Source organism: Papio anubis, chromosome 3, assembly GCF_008728515.1.
Source record: "Papio anubis isolate 15944 chromosome 3, Panubis1.0, whole genome shotgun sequence".
NCBI classification, from domain to species: Eukaryota; Metazoa; Chordata; class Mammalia; order Primates; family Cercopithecidae; genus Papio; species Papio anubis.
Genome location: NC_044978.1, coordinates 139,067,838 through 139,092,542, shown reverse-complemented (window position 1 = coordinate 139,092,542; position 24,705 = coordinate 139,067,838). Strand labels below are relative to the sequence as shown.

General features: G+C 36.0%; 1 protein-coding gene across 5 annotated transcripts in view; it reads right to left on the bottom strand.

Moving 5' to 3' along the window:
* The window catches only part of BMPR1B (bone morphogenetic protein receptor type 1B), a 247,028-nt gene that overhangs the window by 26,686 nt on the left and 195,637 nt on the right, over positions 1–24,705 (bottom strand). For all 5 annotated transcript variants that reach the window (XM_021939087.2, XM_021939085.2, XM_021939084.2 and 2 more), the window contains 5 exons: positions 15,883–15,985; positions 14,928–15,030; positions 6,668–6,764; positions 5,452–5,590; positions 504–696 (listed from right to left, as the gene is read on the bottom strand). In XM_021939087.2, the coding sequence (XP_021794779.1) occupies positions 504–696; positions 5,452–5,590; positions 6,668–6,764; positions 14,928–15,030; positions 15,883–15,985 (635 nt within the window). The remainder of the gene's footprint in view (positions 1–503; positions 697–5,451; positions 5,591–6,667; positions 6,765–14,927; positions 15,031–15,882; positions 15,986–24,705) is intronic.

Sequence of the window (24,705 nt, the reverse complement as noted above, 5' to 3'; positions counted from 1 at the left end):
TGCAAAACAGGGTCTTGAATTCTTGAATTAAGGAATATATCCCACTGATTAGCTTACTCTCTTTCTACTTGAATGATCCAGACAGATCATTTCTAACTTGCGAAAATAAAACCAATTTTCAATATAAACTATTAATACAAATAAACTCTGCAGATAAGATTCCTACAACATTTCTCAACATTTAAACAAAAATATGTTCCTTCAAATTCCCAAGAAACCCTAAGAAATTCTGGTATTACACTTGTATTTCCTGTTTCTGAAGAAAAAATATTTGAGAGTATTCCATTTCCAGCCTACCACTTACTCACAGAAGTGCCTTAGTCATTCATTCCTCCTGTGAGGTCTCCCATTAGAAACTTATGATGTTCTTGGGCCCATGCCAAGAAGAAAACTTCAGTACATTTCACAACGGGTCTAGACAGATGAGTTAACATGCAGATGTTAACAGAAAGACAGAGGAAAGCTAGGAAACCCTGAACATAGCTACGCAGACTTTTACTCACCCAAAATGTTTTCATGCCTCATCAACACTGTCTGATATATTTCTGTCTCTCTAAACCAGCTGGCTTCCTCTGTGGTGAAGAACACTTTCACAGCTACCTTTTCGCCACGCCACTTTCCCATCCAAACTTCCCCATAGCGACCTTTTCCAATCTGTTTCACCATCTGAATCTGCTTAGCTATAGTCCTTTGGACCTGTGAAATCCCAAAACACACTGTTAGTGTATTCACAGCACTACACATTTGTTTAATCTTTTTCTTCTCCAGAGAAGAAACGATTACTGCATGTAAAATATTTTTAGCCAGTATTTTTCTCTACCTAGACAACTTATTTGTATTTATTAATTTCTGTTACACTCTTTTAAACATATTTGAGATTGAGTGTGGATTCTGAAAGTTCAAAATACTGCTTCCAAATTATGAAATATTTTATTCTACTATTATTATTTTCACAGAGAAAAAAAACTGAGTGGGTTCATAGTAATTGGCAGAATAGAATACTTGCACTTCCCCGTTATAATGGACTACTACATAATCTGAAGAGACTCTTGTCACCATACACCCAATCATGTATAAAATATGACAAAACAAAATTGTAATGCATTGTTAGGCACATACAGAAATAAAGGAAATCTATATGCAGGGAGGAAGAAGTAAGGGAGGGAGGGAGGGAGGGAGGGAAGGAAGGAAGGAGTTGAGACCAGAGCAGGGAACGATAAACCAAGTTGCTGTCTGGGCAAAGAATAATACCAGAACTGGAATCCAGAGTTTAAACTCTGACTTCTTTCAAACCAGAGGAACTGAACCCAGGGCTTCAGCATTAAGCAGGGAGCATCAAATGGTACTAAATTTGCTACGGGTTGGTAGCATGCCAAGGCTCCTCGATACAAATGCTCTCTTGAGGAAACCATTTGCAGAATACTTTTCATTCCGTGACTACAGTGGGATAATAGTACTTTGAAGGAACTCTTGCCACCATACAACTTGATCACGGGTATGACATAAGAAATAAACTGTAATGCACTCCTAGGCTCCCAGGGAAATAAAGGAAATATCCAAGAATGGGGAGGAAAAAGGAGAACAAAAAAAATGGAGGGAGAGAAGAAACAGAGAGAATGAGAGACGATTCTAGAGAATGAATTCTTTAGAACAAAAAGAAACAGCCGCTATAAATGAGAGTCAACGGAAACAACCCAAATAGATTTAACCTCTTCGGATTACATACTGGAATTCTGAGATACAGAATGCCAAGTAGCTCTAAATGAAATGAAGATGGAATAAAAATAAGCAAGAAAAGATTACTGGAAATTACATTTTTGAAATGCAACAGTTAACTGTCATAATAAAAAACACAAAACAGTAGACAAAACAGCATATTAGAGAGAAAAGTTAATGAGAGAAACTAACAAGTTGGAGATAATATTATTTACCAAGCTCTAAGAGAGCTGTAAACAATATTATAAAGAGTGGAGTAGAGACAAAGAGAATGAAAATACAAGTTAAGTGGCATTAAATTTAAATGTCTCTTTATATATGATCTTCATTCCATCTGTACTTATAGTAAAATATTTGAAGAACTCTGATATCAATGGTTCCAAGACTGAAAGGGCTAAGCATCTGTTACAATTTATATAATTTAAAGGACATAAAGAATCTAGCATATAACTCTTGTAACACCTGATAAGAAAACTAGAATGTATTCTTTGTAGAGATATACTTCATATCAATTAAAAACTTAAACTTGTTCTTTTTGTACTTTTAAGAGCCATGCAGTTAAATTGGGCCACCCCAGATAATCTAGAATGGTCTCATCTTATTGTCAGCAACCTTTGCTCACCCTTGTCATAGAACACAAAATTCTAGGGATTAGGAACCAGGCATGGTGGCTCATGCCTGAAATCCCAGCATTTTAGGAGGCTGTAGAGGGAGGATCCCTTGAGTCCAGGAGTTCAAGACCAGCCTGGGCAACATGGCAAAAACTCATCTCTACAAGTAATATGAAAATTAGCCAGGTGTGGTAGCACACACCTGTAGTGACAAGCTACTTGGGAGGCTGAGGTGGGAGGATTGCTTGAGTCTGGGAGGTCAAGGCTGTAAAGAGTCAAGATTGTACCACAACACTCCAGCCTGAGTGACAGAGCAAAACCTTGTCTAAAAAAAAAAAAAAAAAAAGAAAAATCCTGGGGATTAGGACATGAACATTTTTGGGGGACATAATATATTATATATTATTTATAATGAAGATTATAAATATCATACTTTATGAAAAAAAAACTGCTGATGTACCATGAAGCCACTGAAGCTTGATGGAAATAAGCATGTAAGTTTATGTGTAATGCAGTCGTCCTCCCTTTAGGAGCCCAGTGAGCCATGAGACATCATGTTGAGTCCACTGTACTCCATTCCCAAACAAGGAAACAGGAGCAACATGGACACCAAGCAGTTGGGAGCCAAATTCATACACAGGGAAATCACTTGCTTGAGTGGAAACTTCCCACATTTATTAAAGAAAAATATTTAATTTACAGATCTTACAAAGCATTGCTCATGTAAGTCTATGGAGTATTTCCTAACATAAGCATTTTTGCATTTGCTTTTTTTTTCTAATAATACATTTTATACTTTAATTGTAAGTTTTGAGAGAATTGGCAATACTCAATAGAAGAGGAACAACTTATCCCAAAGATAGAAAGTAAGCTATTATAACATGTAAGGACCTAAAAATATAACTTCAAAAATTTTTAACTGATTCATTTTAGTTTTTATTTGATTTAGCAAATGTTTCTGGTCCTTCTATACCTAAATTTTAATTCTATATTACATTCTTAGATACCAACTTCTTAGATTAATTGTATAAATAAAATGCCTGGAAGATACAATGACTACAGCTGTACTTTCAAAAAGATCACTGTATTTCATGTACACTGAGAATAACTGAATGTATAAGGAGTTACAAAGAATTATCACTATTCCAGGACTGTGAGAAGACACATACACAGAAAACACACACACACACACAGTCTTAATTCTTTATTCTTACAACAGCCTGATATTATTTCCTTTTAAAGAAGGAAAAAATTGACATTTTATGAAAAAGAAAAGATCCAAAATTAAAGGGCACATATAAAGTCATTTGGTAAACATGAGGTCCAAGTACATGGTTATATACAAGGCACTAATTTGCCCATTATGTTATTAAAATTAATAACAAATCAATGTTAAGATAAGGTATTCACTCACATACCTATATATAGAGAGAGAACTATATACTTCTGCATTGTTTATCTTAATAACCAAATCTTAAAACCAGAAAATAAATCTCTAATAGAGACTTTTTCTTTATTGAACTGAGTTTTATAGAACCCTCCTTCCCATCCTACCCCCATCAAATGCACTTTCTTGTTTTATTTAACCATCATTTAGTTCACATCTCACTAATGTTAAGAGCACAGATCATCTGGGTTTGAATCCTGGCTTCTCCACATACTAGGTAGTTGACTTATCTGGGCCTGTATCCCCTGATGGGTAATACTGGGTTATACTGATATTTCTGGTACTACCTTATTCGGTTGCCATGAAGACTAAATGAGAATTTGATTTAGTTTTAAAGGCCAACGTCTGGCCAGGATTGGAACCAGACAATTTGGCTTGAGAATATATGCTCTTTATCATTATATAATGTGAGCCAAATATTATTTTTTGGTATCTACATTATAGAAACAAGATAGTATTTTATAGCTATTAAAAGCAGGAGCTGAAAGCTTTTTAATAACAAATTATTGAACAGTGCCTTTAATAAATCAGCCACTCTACTGGGGATAGAAAGTGAACAAAATGTAACCTCTATCCCTAAAGAGGACAGACTCCACCAAAAGACACAAGTACATTACCACCAATTACAACATTACTTTAAATGGCCATTATTAGTGCTAAAAAGAAAGTGTTGTCACAGAAGATAAATAGACTGGCTTAGTCTGGGGTAACTGAGAAGTTGTCACAGAGGTAAAATATGAGGTAGACCTTGAGCCATGAGTTGGAGGTATGTCCAGTAAAGGGATTACATTTGCAAAGACATGGATATATGTTGTATTTGAGAAATAATTACTCCAAGGTGATGCTAGAGCCCAGGCAGCATACTGGGGAGAGGTGGGAGGAGACGTCAGGAAGGCAGGTTGAGTTTATGCACCACACATACCAAGCTGGGAAAGGAGACCTGCAAGCAGTATTGGGTATTAGGATATTTTATCCAGGATGTAACATTGCAAGATCAATGGTTTTGAAGAGAGAACTCCACAGTAATGGGAAAGATGAGTTTGAAGGCAAGAAATACTGGAAGAACTCAGTTTCAATTCCGAGAGCATCTAATTCATTAATACCAAAAGGGATTTTACTATTTGTACAACTCTTTTAGAAAAAAATAAGTGAATTACTATTGATTTTCAAATTGTATTTGCTCACATATTCTCTTCAAGGTTGACAGTGCTGACCATCAGAAAAATGAAGCTTCTCCTGAATGGAAAAGCCAGAACTTTACCCTGAAACATAAACCCCACAGCTGAAAAGCAACCTTCTTTCTTTGTAGAACTACTGAGAAGCCAGTTGGTTGTAATATTTTAGCCTTCAAAAGCCAGGCCAAAGTGCAGTAATGCTATCCTTATGGAAAACAGAGGGAAGATGGTCCCATGTTTAATGTTTTCTAATCTGCTCTTTATCAGAATGTCTGAGGGTCTGGATTGTAACCACACACCTACATTAAAAAATAATCACCTTACTCTCAATATGTCAAAATGTTATCAGGAAGCCCTGCAGCTGAGATCAGATGTCCAACAGACTGCACAGAGCTTTCTCCTTGTCCAGTGCCCTATCTGTATCAGTAAGTGAAACCCCATATTCATTGACAGTTCTTTCAGAAAACATTTCCTTTAAATTCAAGATATGTTCTTCTCATACCAGCAGAGGGAGGCCTGATCCACTTCCTGAGCTCTGAGACTGCTCAATTAAGTCTCTCAGGGATTCTCCAGGAGGAATGTAAGTTTCATCCTGTTCTAACCCAATGCTGTATCGAGGTCTGGTTTCTTGTCTTTTATACCTAAAGATGGATAGATGAAGATAATTTTAGATAATGAAATGCAATGATGGAGTAAAATATTGCAACTAATATGGTAATCACAGCAGTTTTATTTTAGCACCTAAATATAATACATTAAATGCTTCATATTTTTTACTCTTAGTTATGGTTTCCCAAGTAAAACTCATTACTGTTTTGCTAACCTATTTTTTAAAATAAACTAAATAAACTACGTATTTTTACTCAGTTTCAAGCATTTACAATTTTTCTTCTTTTATTTATTTCAGATTGCATATATCCAAGCAGACTACATTCTATTAGTGTTTCTAAATAGCTCCAATATTATTCCTTAAAATCTTTTCTAAAGTCCCTAATTAATCAAATATGTAAATTTTTGGTGTACACAAAACATTATAGCTAACTCTCTTATATTAGGTCATATCTAAAGAAATAATATAAATTTAATCTTTAAAAACTTTTTGTCAATAACTAACTTTTCAATTAGAAATGAATTTATTTGAATCAATTATCTGACCATTTGAAGAGTATCTCAAATGAGTAATAAATTAATCAAAAGCCAAATGACATAAATATCAAGGTCCTTAATATTTCACAATCTAGAAAACAAGTTCATAGGCCATTAAAAAATAATTGGGAATTATCAAATTTAATATAATAAATGACCTTATTTTAATGATTAACCTATAAGTTTAAAATCTTTTAATAATCAGAAATGTTACAGCTTAGAAAATAAGAAATTTGAGCAACTCTTAAGTTCAACATGGCCATTTCTCTGCTTGGAATCAAACCTAAGTAACAACCAGTCTCCGAATTCTCTAACTACCCTAGTTTCCCTAGGGATGAAATATTTATCTGGGTAGTTTTGAATTCTGAAGCAGGAATGAGATAGGTAGCTAATTGTAACTTCATTAGGACAAACATTTATCAACAGTAACAGATATTTTCAGTTAAATATAAGATCTAATTAGGATAAAGAAAGCTGTGGTGAAAAACACTAACAGGTAAAAGCAGTAGAATATTAGTATAAAGAAGATACTATAAATTAAAATTTTTTGCATCTACATTTTAGCAACTTACCGGAAGTAACAAAATAAAATGATAAGGACCAAGAGCAAACTACAGACAGTCACAGATATAAGTAAAGCCTTGTGGTGTATAGGTCCATCCACAAAATCTGAAATTAGAAAGAAAAAGAGCCATAATCTAGAGAATACTTTTACTCGAAAATAAGAAAGCAACTCTTCCCTAAAGGTACTTGCTAGGTATCACACACAAGATGTGAAAGATCCTTTTCATATACCAATTAATAAAAAAACCCACATATACTGAAAATTAAGTAAGTTTGACTAGCATGAATCATCCTTCATCTAGGCACTTAATCAAGAGCACACATTTCTTCCTGTCTGGAAGGCACAGGCTCGACACAGGATAAAACTACAGAAAGAACATGCACAAAGGTAAGTGGATCTGTGCACCCACAAGAGAAACAGGCAGTTCATCGTTATTACAGACCCAGCTCATGGGTTCACAGGCTCTTCTTATGTGGTTTCTGGAGTACTCTATACCATGAATTTGTATTAAAAAATATCTATATAATTCATGGGACAGAAAACATAATTTGTTGTACATAAAGTCATCTTATAATGGATAAAAAGTAAGTGGACCCCTCAAATGTTGCCAAATAGAGAATATATGGTTGCGCGTTGTTTTAAACAAAGATGTCCTTCAAAATCCATACTTTTTCTTAAATTGAATCATATTTTAAAAGAATGTATGTGTTCCAGCCAAAGAATGTATGATACTTTTATACAACAAATTATTAAACACTACTCATTTTGTTTTAACTCTAGTTCTTGACAAATCAGATTCCTCAAATTTTATATAAATCAGAATGACTTAGCTTTATACAATGCATATTCACTGACTTTAACCCCAAAGATTTTTATTCAAAGTACTTTATTTTTAATAATCATCCCAGGTAAATTTTATACAGGTGATCTCTGGGACATATTTTGAGGAAACTGACTTAAAACCAGGTACACTTATATAGTAATATCATTAGTACCATTCTTATTAAAGGCACCATTTACCTTTGAGAGAGCGATTACTGTTGTTTCATTGTAAAAGGTAGTATTGTAACTTATGTCTTTGGATGCTGTGGACAAGAGGTTTTCCAATTGTACTATATACCTTTAACTATATGGCCACCTAAATATTTTGGCTGGGAACCTTATTCCAACCAAGGTAACTTTTTTTATTCAGAAGTATTATATATTACATGAAGAAAAACTGAAAAGGACCAACTAACCATAATAAAATATAATCACTACCTCCTCAACTGAGCTCAGGAAAAATTACTGCTAACAGTATCATTTCAATAAAAATGTTCATGAGCAAAATATAATATATGCTGATTTATAACTAGGTTGTTCTCATTTATAATACTGTGAACATTTTCCAGAAAAACAAATATTTTTTTCTGCAACAGGATTTTTATATTTTTCTATTGACACATAATTATAATGTTTTAATACATACATAATGAATAGTGATCAGATAGCATATACATCATCTCCAACACTTATCATTTCTTTGTGTTGGGAACATTCAATGTCCTCCTATCTATTTGAAATTATACATTATTGCAACATGACTTTTTTTTTTTTCTTTTTTTTGGATACAGGGTCTTCCTCTGTGGCTGGAGTGCACTGGCACAATCTCAAGTCACTGCAACCTCTGTCTTCTGGGTTCAAGCGATTCTGTGCCTCAGCATCCTGGGTAGTTGAGATTACAGGTGCAAGCCACCACACCCCACTTATTTTTGTATGCTTAGTAGAGATAGCGTTTTACCATGTTGGCCAGGCTGGTCTCAAACTTGTGGTCTCAAGTGATCCTCAGCCTCCCAAAGTGCTGGGATTACAGGTGTGTACCACTACTCCCAGCTACAACCTGACTTTTAAAGACTAAATTGTATTGCACATAAAATCATTCTAATTAGAAAGTCAATCTTCTGTCATATATTCAGGAGATTCTAAAGATTGTCATAACATATACAATTCTGTAATAAACACTCTTACACCTACATCTTTGCACATGCTAAGGATTATTTCCTTAATAAGACTCCCATAAGTAGATTTGTTAGTTCAAAAGATACATATTTTAAGTATTTTCATACATATTGTCAAATATTCTTTTTAAAAGTTAACAGTAATTTCTATTTTACCATGAATGTGAACAAAGATTTTACTTATTTTGAAATAATTTCACTCTTACAGAAAAAACCATAAGAACAAAGAATTCCAATGTGCCCTTTACCTAGATTTCTCATTGTTAACATTTCATCATTTTTAAAATAATTATCTTGCTTTCCCAATGCCTCTCTCTATATATGATTACATATAATATGCATATATATATTTGTATTCAAATTTTGTATTTGTTTACTTATGTGTATGTCTGTATTATTTTTTGGATCATTTAGAGTTATAGACGTAATGCCGCTATCCACTTATAAATACTTCGAGAGTGTACTTCCTAAGAACTAGGACACTATCTTACTAAACAGTAATGTACTCAAAGGATTAATGCACAGCCCCATGCTGTGCTTATTTTATACTGCATGCCTGAATCAGAACATCTAGGAAATTATCATGAACACATAAACTGAAAATAAATCTTCCAATCCACGAGCATAGGATGCTTCTCCATTTGTGTTGTTTCTGATGTCTCTCAGCATTGTTTTGCAGTTCTCCTTGTAGAGGTCTTTCACCTCTTGGTTAGCTGTATTCCTATGTATTTCATTTTCTTTGTGGCTACTGTAAACGGGAGTGTGTTCTTGATTTGACTCTCAGTCTGGATGTTATTGGTGTATAGAAATGTTACTGACTGGCCGGGCACAGTGGCTCATGCCTGTAATCCCAGCACTGTGGGAAGCCAAGGTGGGTGGATCACCTGAGGTCAGGAGTTCAAGACCAGCCTGGCCAACATGGCAAAACCCCGTCTCTACAAAAATATAAAAATTAGCTGGGCATGATGGCATGTGCCTGTAATCCCAGCTACTCAGGAGGCTGAGTTGGGAGAATCGCTTGAACCTGGGAGGTAGAGGTTGCAGTGAGCAGAAATCGTGCCATTGCACTCCAGCCTGGGTGACTCAGAGAGACTCCATCTCAAAAACGAAGGAAGGAAGGAAGGAAGGAAGGAGGGAGGGAGGGAGGGAGGGAGGGAGGGAAGGAAGGAGAAAGAAAAGGAAAGAAAGAGAAAAAGGAAGGAAGGAAGGAAGGAGGGAGGGAGGGAGGGAAGGAAGGAAGGAGAAAGAAAGAAAGAAAGGAAGGAAGGAAGGAAGGAAGGAGGGAAGAAGGGAGGGAGGGAGGGAAGGAAGGAAGGAGAAAGAAAAAGGAAGGAAGGAAGGAGCAAAGGAAGGAGGGAGGGAGGGAGGGAAGGAAGGAAGGAAGGAAGGAAGGAAGGAAGGAAGGAAGGAAGGAAGGAAGGAAGGAAGGAAGGAGAAAGAAAAAGAAAAAGAAAAAGAAAGAAAGAAAGAGAAAGGAAGGAAGGAAGGAAGGAAGGAAAGAAGGCAGGCAGGCAGGCAAGTGACTGATTTTTTGTATATTCATTTTGTATCCTTAAACCTTGCTGAGCTCATTTATCAGTTCTAGTAGTCTAGATGGAGTCTTTAGGTTTTTCTAAGTATAGAATCATACCATCAGTGAAGATGCTTTAACTTCTTCTTTTCCTAAGGATGCCTTTTATTTCTTTCTCTGGTCTGACTGCTCTTACTAGGATTTCCAGTGCTATGTTGAATAGGAGTGATGCTGTATACATATCCAAAGGAATATGCCAAAAAGACACATGCATTTGTATGTTCATTGCCACACTATTCACAATAGCAAAGGCATAGAATCAACCTAGTTGCTCATCAATGGTGTGTTGGATAAAGAAAATGTGGTACATATACATCATGGAATACTACGCAGCCATAAAAAAGAATAAAATGATATCCTTTGCAGCAACATGGATGGAGCTGGAGGCCATAGTCCTAAGTGAATTAATGAAGGAACGGAAAACTAAATACTGTATGTTCTCACTTATAAGTGGGAGCTAAACACTGAGCACACATGGACATAAACATGGCAAGAACAGACACTGTGGGTTAACGGGGGTGAGAGGAGATGGGCTGAAAAACTACCTGGGTCCAATAAACACATGTAACAGTATTCACATGTACTCCCTGTATGGAAAAATAAAATCTGAAATTTAAAAAAAGAAAAACATCTTTGAAATATTTCAGAAAAACTTTGGATTATCTATTACAAACTAAAATCCACTACAAATTTCTTATCCAAACTTCATGATGGTGGGTGTTATGATTTACTCATCAGTCTAAAATATATATGTTTAATAGCTATTTATAATTTGTAATAGTTGCAAAATACTAATGAAAGTAATCTGCATCTGAAAACACTAAATGAGAGGCCACTAAAACAAGCAGTTATTATATTAATAAATTAAGAAATGGTTACCAATAATCTAGGAAAAGAGAGCTCAGGAACTTGACATATTATAGCATGTGTAAAAAGTCATTCAGGGCTCAACACAAACAGGAATTATATATAATTTGAGCATTCATTGTCTAAACATGCTGGTTAGTAAATCCTGAAAATAATCTGTAAGCTCTTAATGTTATGCAGGCTAAAATTTAACATAATAAATTGCCTTAGTAGATTTTTTCCTCCATTCCTCCCTCTCTTAGCTTATATAAAGAGTTAAAAATAAATTCAAGGTGTCACAATACCTCAGCCAGTGAAAGCACAATTCACAATATTTTTATACAGATAGAGGCATCCAAACACTGTAACACACAAATATGTTAAGACTGCCAATGGAAACTTAGCTTAAATGCATTTCCCATTTTAAAGATAACAAAAGATTTTGCAAAAATTTTAGATTTTAGGAGAATGCTAGATACTCAATTAAAACTAGAACTATCCACATAATTACAATGTCACTATATTATCAGTATATGAACACAGAATACTTTTCCATTCCAATGATGTAATTTTACTAAAACTCCAAGTTTCCCTGCCTTTTACTTTCCATGTAAATGCAAGATACAGGATATACCCTGAGCTGCAAGAACACTGTTTATTATTTATCTTATTATATTTCTGATTTATGAGAGCAATGAGACCAGAAGGATCAAGGGATTCTTTCCTTACCATCAAGCACTTTATTTAAGGCTAGCATTACCTTCCCATTTTCCTTTTATTTGCCCCATAACCCTATCCCCGGCAGCCCCCTTGTCTTCTCTCATGAATAAGTGATCCTTATCAATAAACCTTTTGTTTCTGCTGGTCAAGCTGGTCATGTTTTAATCTGCCATTACCTGTGCTCAGAGCACTAACAATGTAAACATTCAAGTCACAGCCAGAGTCCCAGAAAGTGAACAGTTCCAGATACCCATCAGGAAGAGAGCAGGGCCCACAGCTCTCCGCTCTCTACAGGAAAGCAGATTTCTACCTGCGCCGTCACTCCAACTGCTCTGGGAAGTAGAACTGAGAGCTCCCGGGGGAAGTCTGGTTCACTCTGAGAGGCAAGTTAAGAATCACCAGGGGTTTCATAACAAAACTGCATTCTGTCACTACTGTCACCTCTCCGATAATTAGTTTGTAACTGCTTAAAATGCCAGGACTGTTTTTATAAGACTAGAAGATGGTTCACAATTGCAATAAGAAATAGAAGAAAAAACTCATACAGCTAGAAAGTAAAATATCTAGTACAATTTCAATAAAAAATTGCACATGTGTATATGGTAGAGGCCAAAAAAAAAAAAACAAAAAAACAAAAAAGCAGCAGCTCTGTGGTATAGCTATGTAAAAACATCAGTGTTCTCAGACTACAATCTGCTGGGACATTTACTTGACCCCAGAATAGCTGAGCCAAAAAGGTAAGAATCTGCTGAGACTTTGGAACTAGGCACTACCTGAGTAGACTATGCAGAGACCTTGCCTAGGCACTGGCAAAGCAGTGGAATCTGGAAAGGCCTTGCCTAGGTACCACCTGAGACCCTCAGAGCTCAAAGCAGTACATTCTAATGCTACTAAACTCCACCAAAGCCAGCCACCTTACACAATGCTCAGTAGAGTCCACCAACCACTCATCTCCACACTGCCCTGGACTAAGAACTTTTCTTCTCATTGTTCCTACCCTTCTTTTCTAAGCCTTTTCACTCTGTCCCTTGGAGTTTTATTCCACTATTTTTCTAAATTCCTACATCCTCCTCAGATAATGCTCCCTCACCTTCATACTCCTAACTGAACTGAAATCTGGCCCCATCTCTCTTTTCTTACTTATTTAAAAAAAGTTTTTTAGAGAGAGTGTCTCCTTCTGTCACCCAGGCTGCAGTGCACTGGCATGACTGTAGCTCAATGTAACCTCAAATTTGCAGGCTCAAGTGATCCTCCCACCTTAGCCTCCCTAGTAGCTGCAACTACAGGTGTACACCACCACGCCCAGATCATTAAAAACTGTTTTTTGTAGAGATGGAGCCTTGCTATGTTGCCCAGGGTGGTCTTGAACTTCTAGGTTCAAGCAATTCTCCCACCTTGGTCTTCCAAAGTGCTGAGATTACAGGTGTGAGTCACTGTGCCCAGTCCTCATCTCTTAATTATGAGATTTTCTCCAACCAGTCATACTGTTTCATACTCCTGTAGTTAGTAAACGGTTCTCAAATATTACAAACCAGACCTCTGCACTTACTACTGCATCTGTTTAGAGTCACTGCTACTCATAAGCTATGCAAACTTGAAGTTAATAAACCTTCCCGTGCTGCATTTTCCTTATCTTTAAAGTTGGAAGAACAATTCTATGTACTTCACAGGGCTGCTGTGAGGTTAAAATTGATTAATCAACGTAATTTTTAGCAGAATGTTTGGCTAATGCTAGCCATTTAAATTTTAAACTTTTTATATACTTAGCCTATTCTGCCTTATCCACTTAGCACACTCCTGTTCATCCTTAAAGTCTTGTTCAAGTATCACTTCTAAGAAGCTATTCTGACAACCTTCTCCCCCAGGCAGAGCCAGTCACTCACTCTATTATGTCCTTAATATACTTTATAATCTAACTCTACTACTGAGTTATTCCTGAACAAATATAGTTACTGACATGGTTCTCTCTTATATTCCAATGTACACTTCTTGGGAGGAATAATTTTCTTCATTAATTTGTGTATTCCTAATACCTAGGATGTTGCCTGCCACAATTAAAAAAATGCCGGTGAGGCTTTGATGTGAATTATTATTAATCAATTTTGTATAGCTTTCTAGGCTAGAACAGGAACAAATGTTAAAAAATGTTATCAAAGTCACAAAATTCTAGCTGGGTGTGGTGGTGTGCACCTGTTTTCCCAGCTACTGGGGAGGCTGAGGTGGGAGGACTGCCTAAGCCCAGGAGGTAGAGGCTGCAATGAACTATGATCACACAACTGCACTCCAGCCTTGGTGACAGAGCAAGACCCTGTCTCAAAACAAAACAAAAACAAAATAGAAAGAGCAAAATAAAGTCATGAAATTCTATTATATTATGTTGGAAAGATTTTTCTGTTCTCAAGAAATAAAATCAATCATGAAAAATCACTTTAAATCACTTAGATAATATTTAGGACTTAAAACTCTGCAACAACAAAAAAAATCTGTGTGTGTGTGTGTGTGTGTCTGTGTGTCTGTGTGTGGTGAAAGCAAGGAGGAGGAGAAAGGGAAAATGAGAGATGTTGCAAACAAAAGGTCTCTTGGGATGCAATATTTGTCATTTTAAAGTAACAACACTTAAATGGGTAAGTTTTGAAATGAAAACTTTTGGACACTTTCCCCATTTTATCAATATATTGATATGATTTGACTAAAAGGTGTTACTCTAGCATAAACAAAAGGAAATGTCATATAGCAAATAATGTTTAATTTAGTCCTTTATAAGTCTTTACTTTTAAAATAAATATAGTCAAATGGTAGTTTTTGGGTGAACTACAACTTCCGAATAACTTTCAGGGAGAAGCAGAGTGCTATCTCCCACCTCCACCCTGAAATACACTATAAACTCTAGGAATAGCAATTTTCTGAACAGAAGTGGGAAAAAATAAAAGTCATAAAAGTGAAGTCACATATGACTTTTTCCCACAAACTACTTTCACATGTCTTTGAATGATGGTTCCATGTCATCTGGTCTCAGTGCTCTGCTCCAGCAGTGGCAAGTGGTACAGGTAGATTGAGAGAGAATGATTCTAGTTTTTAGTTTTTATTTTCATGATACCTAATGATTTTCCAGCCTGGAAGCCTTCCTCGCTTACCTCTGTTTTTCAGTGGAGGCAGTGTAGGGTGCAGGTCTTTATTACACTCGTTCCTTTCTGTGCAGCATTCAATTGATCTTCTTTGATGAGGAATGGGAGTGTCCTATAATTGAACCCAAACAGCTATTAGTGAGTTTCTTCTGAATTTCAAAGTCACATCATCTAAAACTTTAAAAATTGTCACTAGAGAACTAATTTAAAATTCTAATAATTTCAGTCAAACACCTTAAATATGTTCTCTTCTATAAGCTAATTTATTTCAAGTTACCATGTATTATCTTACTGCAACTTCTGCATTTCAACAAAATTACTACTACATTTCTAATAACTAGTGTGCATTGTATAAACTGAGGAAGAAGGTTTGGATTAATGCAACAAGCTAAATTGGATTTTGAAGAAGATACTCTAATGGGACACTAAGAAAGTAGTTAACAGCAAAAATAAAAATAATATTTGATTTCAAAACGAAGGAAGAATTGGTCCAATGGAAAATTTCAGTTTTCTGAATTACAATCACGTGTCACTTAAAGACAGGGGTACATTGTGAGAAATGTGTTATGAGGTGATTTTGTCATAGTGAGAAGATTACAGAGTACACTTGCACAAACCCAGATGGTACAGCCAACTACACACATAGGCTATAAGATGAAGCCTATTGTTCCTAGGATAAAAATCCATACAGCATGTCACTGAACTTAATACTGTAGGCAATTAAGGCACAATAGTATCCATCTGTGTATCTAAACATAGAAAAGGTACAGTCAAAATATGGTGCTGTCATATTATGGGACCACCATCCACTGTCATCATACATACCACCTGTTGCTGATGTTTTTGTGCAGCACGTGAGTATACTAAAAATGGGCTGGCCAAGAAAAAGAATGGTTTTATGTTGCTTGAAACTTGTTGGAAATCTAGCCAATGAAAGGTTACAGAATCAAGTTATCTTCCTTACCCGACACTGAAAATCTGAGCCTTCTAGTCCTAGGCATCCAGAAGTGATGACAGGCATCCCAGAGTCATCTTCTTCTATCATCGTGAAACAATATCCGTCTGTGCTGAAGATCAAACAGGCAAAGTGAGAAACAGAATGTGTGTGTGAGAATCGGTGTGTGTGTATATCTAGGGAAAAAGGAAATAAGTGATGTGTATCATTTGTTTTATTCCAACAAGGAGAACGTCAATGATCTGTTAAGACAATCCAAAAGCTTCCTTTTATGAAAATGGATTTAATAAAGATAAAAATATTTTGTAACATCTCCTCTGTCCTGAAACTTGTGAGAAAGAAGGATCTAACATTTCCGTATAACATACATCATTAATTACCATGAACAACCATAGATACCAATTACTGAACACTTATTTTGTCCCTCCACAGATATTACTTTTCCAGACAAATCCAGACAAACTCTGTGAGGAAGGTAGCACTACTGTTGCTTTCTATATGAGGACACTGAGGCTCAGAGGGCTTGAGTAACTTTCAAAGGTCTTACAGTTAGTGACAAGGAGTGCAAGGGTATCAATCCAGGCAGGTGACTGTTTATCCTGTTCTACTTGTTCTGAGACAGTGAAATACACTTATTTCTTATTAAAGCACAAAAACTAAAGACAGGTAGGAGTTAGGATCAGCATAGCATAACTGAGGTTCTTACATTTAGTACCTCTGCTTCTGGGATATCCTGTCATATGAAGAAATTAAGCTTTGTTGTAAGATGTATGGGCTTCATTTGGGGCAGAGGAAAGATGGGCAACAGAAAGAAGGGATCTTGATAAGATAGTGGAAAGAAAATTTTAAATTCTGTATGGTTTTCCAGATTAAAAATAGTTTTCACTTATTCTACATCATTTAATCCTCTCAACAATAAGAAAAAGAAAGTATTATTATGCCCATTTTACATTGAGGAAATTAAAATTATAAAAGGGTAGCAAACGTGTACAAGGTCACAGAACCAACAGTTACAGAACTGGGCCTTGAATCAAGGGCCTCTCACTTCACCATGTGTTTTCTGCTATGCCCTTTAGGACTAAAATAAAAAACAAATCTGTTACATATAGAACTGTTTGTAAACAGACATTAATATCTTCACAAGTTTGTGAAGACTCTCAATATAACTCATATGCCAGCACTGAATGTTTTAAGAAATAAAGTGCTAAACTATATTTCCATCCTTTTCTCATACATATGCATGCTCAGCGTCCAAGACAGATATGGCAATGTAATCTTGAAAGGTCATGGGAATAAAGCTCTGAGAATGGTATTAGCCATGATTTGTGGGTTTGTCTATTCTGTCTTAGTGGTAGCAGCATGCTGCTATATGTTAGCCCTTCAGTTATTATCAACACCCTCAGAATTGTTTACTTGTTTTATAAGCCTCAAGTGATCCAAAATACTTCACTTAATAAGAGCCAGCACAACAAAATTCAAACATACTAATAATGAATGGCTAAAAAGGACCAATGATAAATCCTTCTCTTAGACCAAGGTCAAAAAGCATGCATATTGTTGTGGAAGAAAGATTGTCTCTGAACGGCCCATGCCTTGAACTCTTTGGGCCTTTTTAACCAGTTTACTGAAATGGCTATAAAAACGTAAAACATGTAAACACCGAATGAAATAATTAAAATATCTGTTCCTTAGAAATTTACTTTAAAAATATGAACAAGTAACACCTGTGACTTTTTTATTCTTTTCCGTCATATTTAGACTACATGTATAACTTATATTTCTCATCAAAATCAAAATTCAAAAATTATCAGAAATCATAGTCATTCTAATTTTATGATATCACGAAGGTATAGGGGCTAGAGAAGTATCCTAAATTAAATCTAAAGACTAATTTCTCCTTATCATGGGTTCTTCTTACTCAAAATACGAGTAAATAGAAATGTACTTTTAGACAACTTTTAAGAATCAAAAAAAAAGGCAAAGAAAAAGCTGCTAAAGCTATTGTCAAGTTACTGCTACAATGTCCTAGGAAATATAAAGAAACATCAGAGAGAGTAAATTCAAGCTTTAAAAATACCCCTTGTCTACAAAGAGACAGGAGCTAAACATATAAAGAGGGGAAAGGGAGGGAGACCCTGAGAAAATAGTCCATGTCCCATAAGCCATAAATTCACAAAGGAATCAAATATTTAGTTGGAAGACAAGAAAGGAGGTGAGACAGCATTTCAATGGCATATTAGCTGCCACAAAGCAAATTAATTTCTATGCTTCCCACTGCCATTGCTCTCCAGCAAGGAACATCAACCGGAAACTAGCACTAAAATTACAGAAGTTCAAGAATTACTTGAAAACTTTCAACCCTAAAGCAAGTACAAATGGAAACAAAGCTATGTTCCCCAGTCAAAGCTAATCAATTTTGCCCACTCTAAGAGATGGCTATAGGCTGTCACAATTAACTCCTACCATTGGCCTATGTGAACATTCTGCTGCCTGGTTGCCATGCTCAAGCTTAGTTTTGTATATAGATTGTTACCCTCATTCCCAGAGTATTGAAAGTGATAAAAAGGTAAGATGAAGAATCACAAAGGAAATAAAAGTGGAAATAATTTTAAACAAAATTGAAAGTAAGTGAGATATATACATGAACATAGGATGAATCATGGAACTTTAGTAATGATTATGAATGAAATAAAACGACAATTGATGTAACATTTCAAAAATGCTGTCCCTGTGTTATAGACAAAGAAAAGTGATAGCAAAATGAAACAGTAGTTGAGCGCACAAGCTATTCAGTCATCAGTGCTAATTGCCTCTTGACATAATGTTAACTCATGAAAAAGCAAAGCACGGGAGCATTTAAAGACTGCATGAAGTCAAAGCAGTTATAATACAAGCCTTGTTTTTCTTGAAGAGGATTCAGGGAAAGAAGAAAAATAATATGATAAGGAAAGAAAAAGAAAACAGAAACAATTTTGTTCCAATTCTTGGATGATTATACAGGTTCCAGGCTCCTTAAGTTTTCCAAATATTCCAAAAGTAAAGGACAGTCTACAAGGAACATCTAGAAAAATCATCAGGCATTTAACTGCCTCAAGATATTTTCAGTGTGCTCAGGTGAACATACACTTGCAAGAAAGGTGTCTACCTGTTTTAAAGCTTCAAGGGACCAAGCAATACTCTTTTTAGGTAGATATGCATTCAGAGAATAGATGCATTTATTATGGTCAAGAATTTATTTCATTTATTATGGTTAAAATAGATTTATAACACAGTCTTCTGGAACCCAACTCATTCATTAGTTGTTGTAGAATGGTTAGAAACCAATTTTATAAGATGTCTAAAACTGCATTGACCGCATCTTTATTTAACATGAGTACAGTGTTTACAAGGGTTACCCAAACTTTGGTCTCTTTAATTCTATTCTTCCACTAAGATCTTATGTTTCTTTATTGTAAACCCCAGTGTTGTTCATATAGCCACCACAGTTGAGAAGAGACTCTTGTATAACTTTTCCTCTAACAGTTTAGATCTTTATAAAGATTCATTTAACTGTAAAACAATTTTTTAAAGTATTAGTTAAAAAGAGTTTATCTGCTCTGTTCAATCAAGTGATAGGAAATTTGAAAGCATTATATTTATATGATGGGTATCTGCTCAGTTGCATCTGGCTGGAAAGATTAACAGTTTTTCTACAACAACTCTTACATTTCTTTTGAATTTCTTTTACATTTTAGTCAGAATTGATTTTTAAAGGTTAACTGATTTTAGGTCATCCGTAAACAAGTTCTTAAGAACACCTTGTCTTCTAAAATATCTATTTCACACTCAAGGGAATAAAGTCAGTTTTCAGTTTTTGTCACAGGTAAATGCAAAGATACACATGACTTTTAGAATTACCATTTAAATGGTGCAGTTTTTTAGTCCATTAACTAAAATAGCTGAAAGCTGCTCACAGCTTTGTTAACAGTGGTACGTTTTACACTTATCAAGCATACTATGACTCGAGCAGAGTTGGGTGCTGAGTATGCAAGGGTGCATTTTGAGGAACTCATAGTCTATGAAGGCCACCAATCCTGGAAAAGAGAAAAGTCATTCAACTTCCAGGAACAGGGAGACATCATAAGCTACCTAAGTGTTTTCTACCGATTGTGAAGTAACCGAAGAAGAATGCTGAGTAGTGGTAATTATCAAAGTAATACAATCCTACTTTTTTTCCCCTATCATCTTAGATGATGGATTCCCATAGCGGTGGAGGGAATATAGCATGAAATACATGTGGGTCTACTTTCCCCTTCCCTGGCTTTCCTTCTGAGGGGTCACAGTATGGGCAGAAGGTGAAGTTACAACATTAATGACAAAGTACCAATGTGAGAGATGCCCCTTTTATTTTATCCTCAAGATCATGTAACTATCAGATATCCTTCCCTGATACCCTTACCAAATGATTTAGCATTTTGTTTATTTTTTTCTATGAGGTGCATGATTTGTTGAAATTGTCTCAGTTTTTACATTCAACCAGCATTAGTATAATTTCACCCAATGCAGACCCTCACCACATCTCACCTCGATGGCTCTGAGGGCCTTCCTGCAGAACTTCCTCTCTCCTCTCCTGACTCCAACCCATTCCATACAGCAGGCCTGATAAATCTCACATTTTTTGTCTCTGCTCAAAAATCTTCAATAGTTCTCTCTGTATAATTTTAAAGTGCCCTGCACGATCACTTTCTATTAACTCCAACAACAAACTGGGACCATCTAACATTCTCACTGATGACTCACGAAAGGCACAAAAGGAGAGTTCTTCCTTATAAAAGCCTCCATAGGTGAATTTAAATTTCAGCCTCTAACAACTGAATTAGAAGTTCTCATGAAGAACCCACCATTCTCTTAGGTGCAATGGTTTGAAATCAACATCTTCTACCGGAAAAAAATAATTATATAGATCAATATTTAAATGGCTTGGGCAACAGTGAAAAAAATAAAACCCTGGATGGTTTATAATGACATTCAGAATGCAAGGTAAAATGTGCAAACAAACTGGAACAATGCACACTTAAATCCTCTGAGACCTTAGGTCAGGAGCACCTGTTTGAAAACACACCACCACACTCAGCAAGAGGTTTAAAACCTGCGTTAACACAAGCTTTGTTAAAAGGCTCAGAGCCCCTACGCTTTTCTTTCTTCCCCCTGAGACTCTTCAGGATATAGAGTTGGAGGCTTATCTAATTCCTCATTTAAGCAGTCTGGTGTCATTTGCACATCCTTTGCACAAACATTCCATTTGATTTATTATATCTGTAAACCCTGAAAACTCCTCAGCCAGGAGAATTCTTGGTAAGAAACTAGTAAGATAAGTAAAGAAGTATTAAAGATTGTCTTTGAAGAAAACAGTCAAAAGTAATTTTTTTAAATGCTTAACATTCGTGAGGAAGTGGAGGGACTTGAGAGAGGTGGTGAGATAGAGACAAATATGTGATTACAGACCACATCAAGTAAAACAAGGAATGATATGCAAAGCCAGATTCGATTATATAGAGAAAAAAATACATAAACAAGGCTGAGATAACACTTGCTAGGACAGGAAAATGAAACAGAACATTGGCATGTTGAAAGCCACATAAGAAGAGTTACTCAAGGAAACTACAGCACTCAAGGTATGCAGTGATGGTCTGTCATCCTAGGAGAAGAATCTGAAAATGGAACTGGATGGATTACAACGCAAAGTGACACATGGAAAGATATTTAGAAAACAGACGCTATCTCGAGGGAGACAGGACAATGGCTTTACCCCTTACTTTCAAATATAGATATGAAAAAGGCTCTATTACTGTATTCAGTCATGCTGTGTTTGTACTACATCCTTTAATGTGAATGTCATGATCAATGGAAATGGCATGGATTTTGGAAGCAGCTGTATCTGCACCTGACAGAGATCAAGCCAAGAATGATTTTGGCCTTGGTGAAGGCTGGTAGAGTAACTGATGGTACTGAAAAGAAGTTTACAAGCCTCTAAAACCTTGCACATGTCCTCCAAATTAGCACGTGGAATTTCAGGTTCTCTTGTAAGTACAATTGATTCTTGCCTCCTTTTGGATTATTCTCTCCAGCTAGGTGGAAGTGATAATGAAGATGAAACTTACCACAACACTCAGTTTGACTAAGATCTGCGTGGTACAAGGCCTCAGGCCAGAAAATTTGGACCAGCCCTTTTCTAAGGTACACGTTAGAAAATACAACCTTATCCTTTACACTGTTTTACCTGGAAGGGTAACACTTAGTGCAGTATCACTCAAGGTGTGTTTCCCTGCAGGTCAGCAAACTGCTTGCTACTGATCTGTGAAGGTGTGAATTTAAAAATGAAAACTTGTATAGCAATCTAAAGGAACAAATTTATGTCTGTTGAAGGTAAATAATAGGCAATAAAAATGGAGCGTATTTTTTGCAAGTATTTTAAAAATTAATTTTTCTAAGAATTTGTTTTATATTATACTGTAGCAAATCATCAGTATACAATTTATTGTGGAGGGAAAATTATCTTTCACTGGAGATAGCTTGAGAAGTACCGATTTGGAGGTAGAGAGTAGAGTGTGCTTACAGGAATGGAAGTAGAAAGTCCTGAATTTATATAGGTCTTAGGACAAAGAAACAAATGTAGCCCCTGTGATTCACATATGACTGATCTTAGCTCACAGGAAGATTCAACTGGAATCAATACTTCATTAGGAAAATACATATGCCTTTTACTCAAGAGTGTATGTTTGCTTCTTTGAAAACCAATGCCAGAACTGGCTGCTGGCCAAGAATTCAGGACTTTGGAGTCCTGGCCACAATTTTTCTATCATATTATCATGACTATGGAAAATCACTTAACTTTTTAGAGCCTCGGAATTCTCACCTAGCAAACATAGACACTGCCACATTCTTTATCGGATTGTTACAATGAATAAAGAAAGGTAAAAGTAAACATGCTAATATTCATAAAAAATTCAGTAAATTTTAGTTTTCTGTTAACTTCTACAAAGTTAACCCACTGATGTTGACTGCAATGGTATATCTGTGTTCTTTTGAGGGGTTCCATTTTTACTGTTGCTGTTTTTCTTTCTGTTGTATTTTTGTTTACTTTTTCTTTGCTATCATAAATCAAAGGTTGACAACCATACAATACATAACCCATTTTGATCTGACTTCCATCTCTACTACATTAAATATCTCTAAACTGCAGTTATCAGTGTCAATAAATCTGATTGCCATGTTTCAGTTCTTATCCTACTCTAACAGATCCAACATAGCTGACCTTACTACCTCTCTAAGTAAACTTGGCTTCAGTGACACCAGACTCACTGCTTTATTGTGAATTCTTTAGTATCTTGCAGACATCCCCTTTACCTAAGGCATTAAATGTCTCATGGCCAAGTCATACTCTAGTAGATGGTTCGATCATTAATCTCAATTCTTCATACTTTACCATGGACATTGCTTCCCCTTGACTGTGACCTTGATTTTGTCACTTGATTTGGAAAATTCAATGTCAGAGGACACAATATGAGCAGAAACTTTAAAAGATTACTCCTTCACACTCCTGAGAGAAACAATATGCCTAGTGTAGCTGCTGGTCCAAAATTAAAATAAGAAAAATGAAGAAATGTGCAGCAGGCCTAAACTCAAACAGCAGCAAGAAGTGAAGCCCACCCAATCCAAGCAGAGTGCAGCACAGATACAGCCTCCTTATAAACCCCGAATGAAAAATAAATGTCTTTAATTATAAGCCATTGTGGTTTTGAGGTTATCTGTCTCACAGCAAACAGTGACTAATGCTCTGTGCACTTGGACCTCTCTCCTCAACCTCTTCTCTGAGTCCCAGATCCATATCCAACTGCATACTGATACCTCTACTCAGATATATCAAAAACCTCAAATGTATCATGTCCAGATTGGAACTTGGTTCTTTTCATCTGTCCTCTTTCATTAAAAGTCTACCCCATGCATTTAAATCTACATCCAGGAACTTGTAAAGGCTCTCTGGTTGTCCTCCTAGATGATATCTAATTCATAATCACACAACTCTACCTTCTAAATATTTCTCAAACAGATCCCATTAACTCCTACACCAGCACCACCCTAGCTCAAGATCATTTTCTTGCACATAAACTGATTTTACCCAATCCACTGTTCGATTTCCCTGACCTAACTATTCTTGAATTCACTTCTGTCTCCTTCTAATATATCCAATATTCTGCAGCAAAGAAACAAATCAGATCATGTCTACCCACAGCCACTCCTGTGCAAAACTCCCTTCACTTGCTTCCCAACACCCTTAGGAATAAGATCACATTCTCAATATCGCCCACCAGGTCACAGTCACTATACCTCCTGTCTCCAGGCACAGCTCCTACCACTGTACTCTACTGTTCCTACTCCCTGCTCCTACACCCTGTACTCTAGAAAAAAACAGTTTCTTTTGAACATGCCGAGCTTCTTCCCACAACAGAATTTCCACTGCAGATACCCCTGACTGAATACTTTCTACCAAATCCACTTAGGATACCCAAATGGCTTATCAGGAAAATAGGACAAAATATTTGAAACCAGGTTAATTCTGGAAAATCCTGATCACCAGGACAATAGCTCAAATGACACACACAGATGTATTCTGAATACCACAGACTTAGACACAATAGTAAAATACCCCACACTACTTTGTTTCCTCCTGCTAATTTTCTTTCTTTCAAACATTTTTAAACTTTCCTGATACTTTTTCTATTTACTATAAAGAGGCAGTGTTTCCCTGGAAAAAACTGAGCTTTGGAATCATTTTACCTTGGCATAAAATTC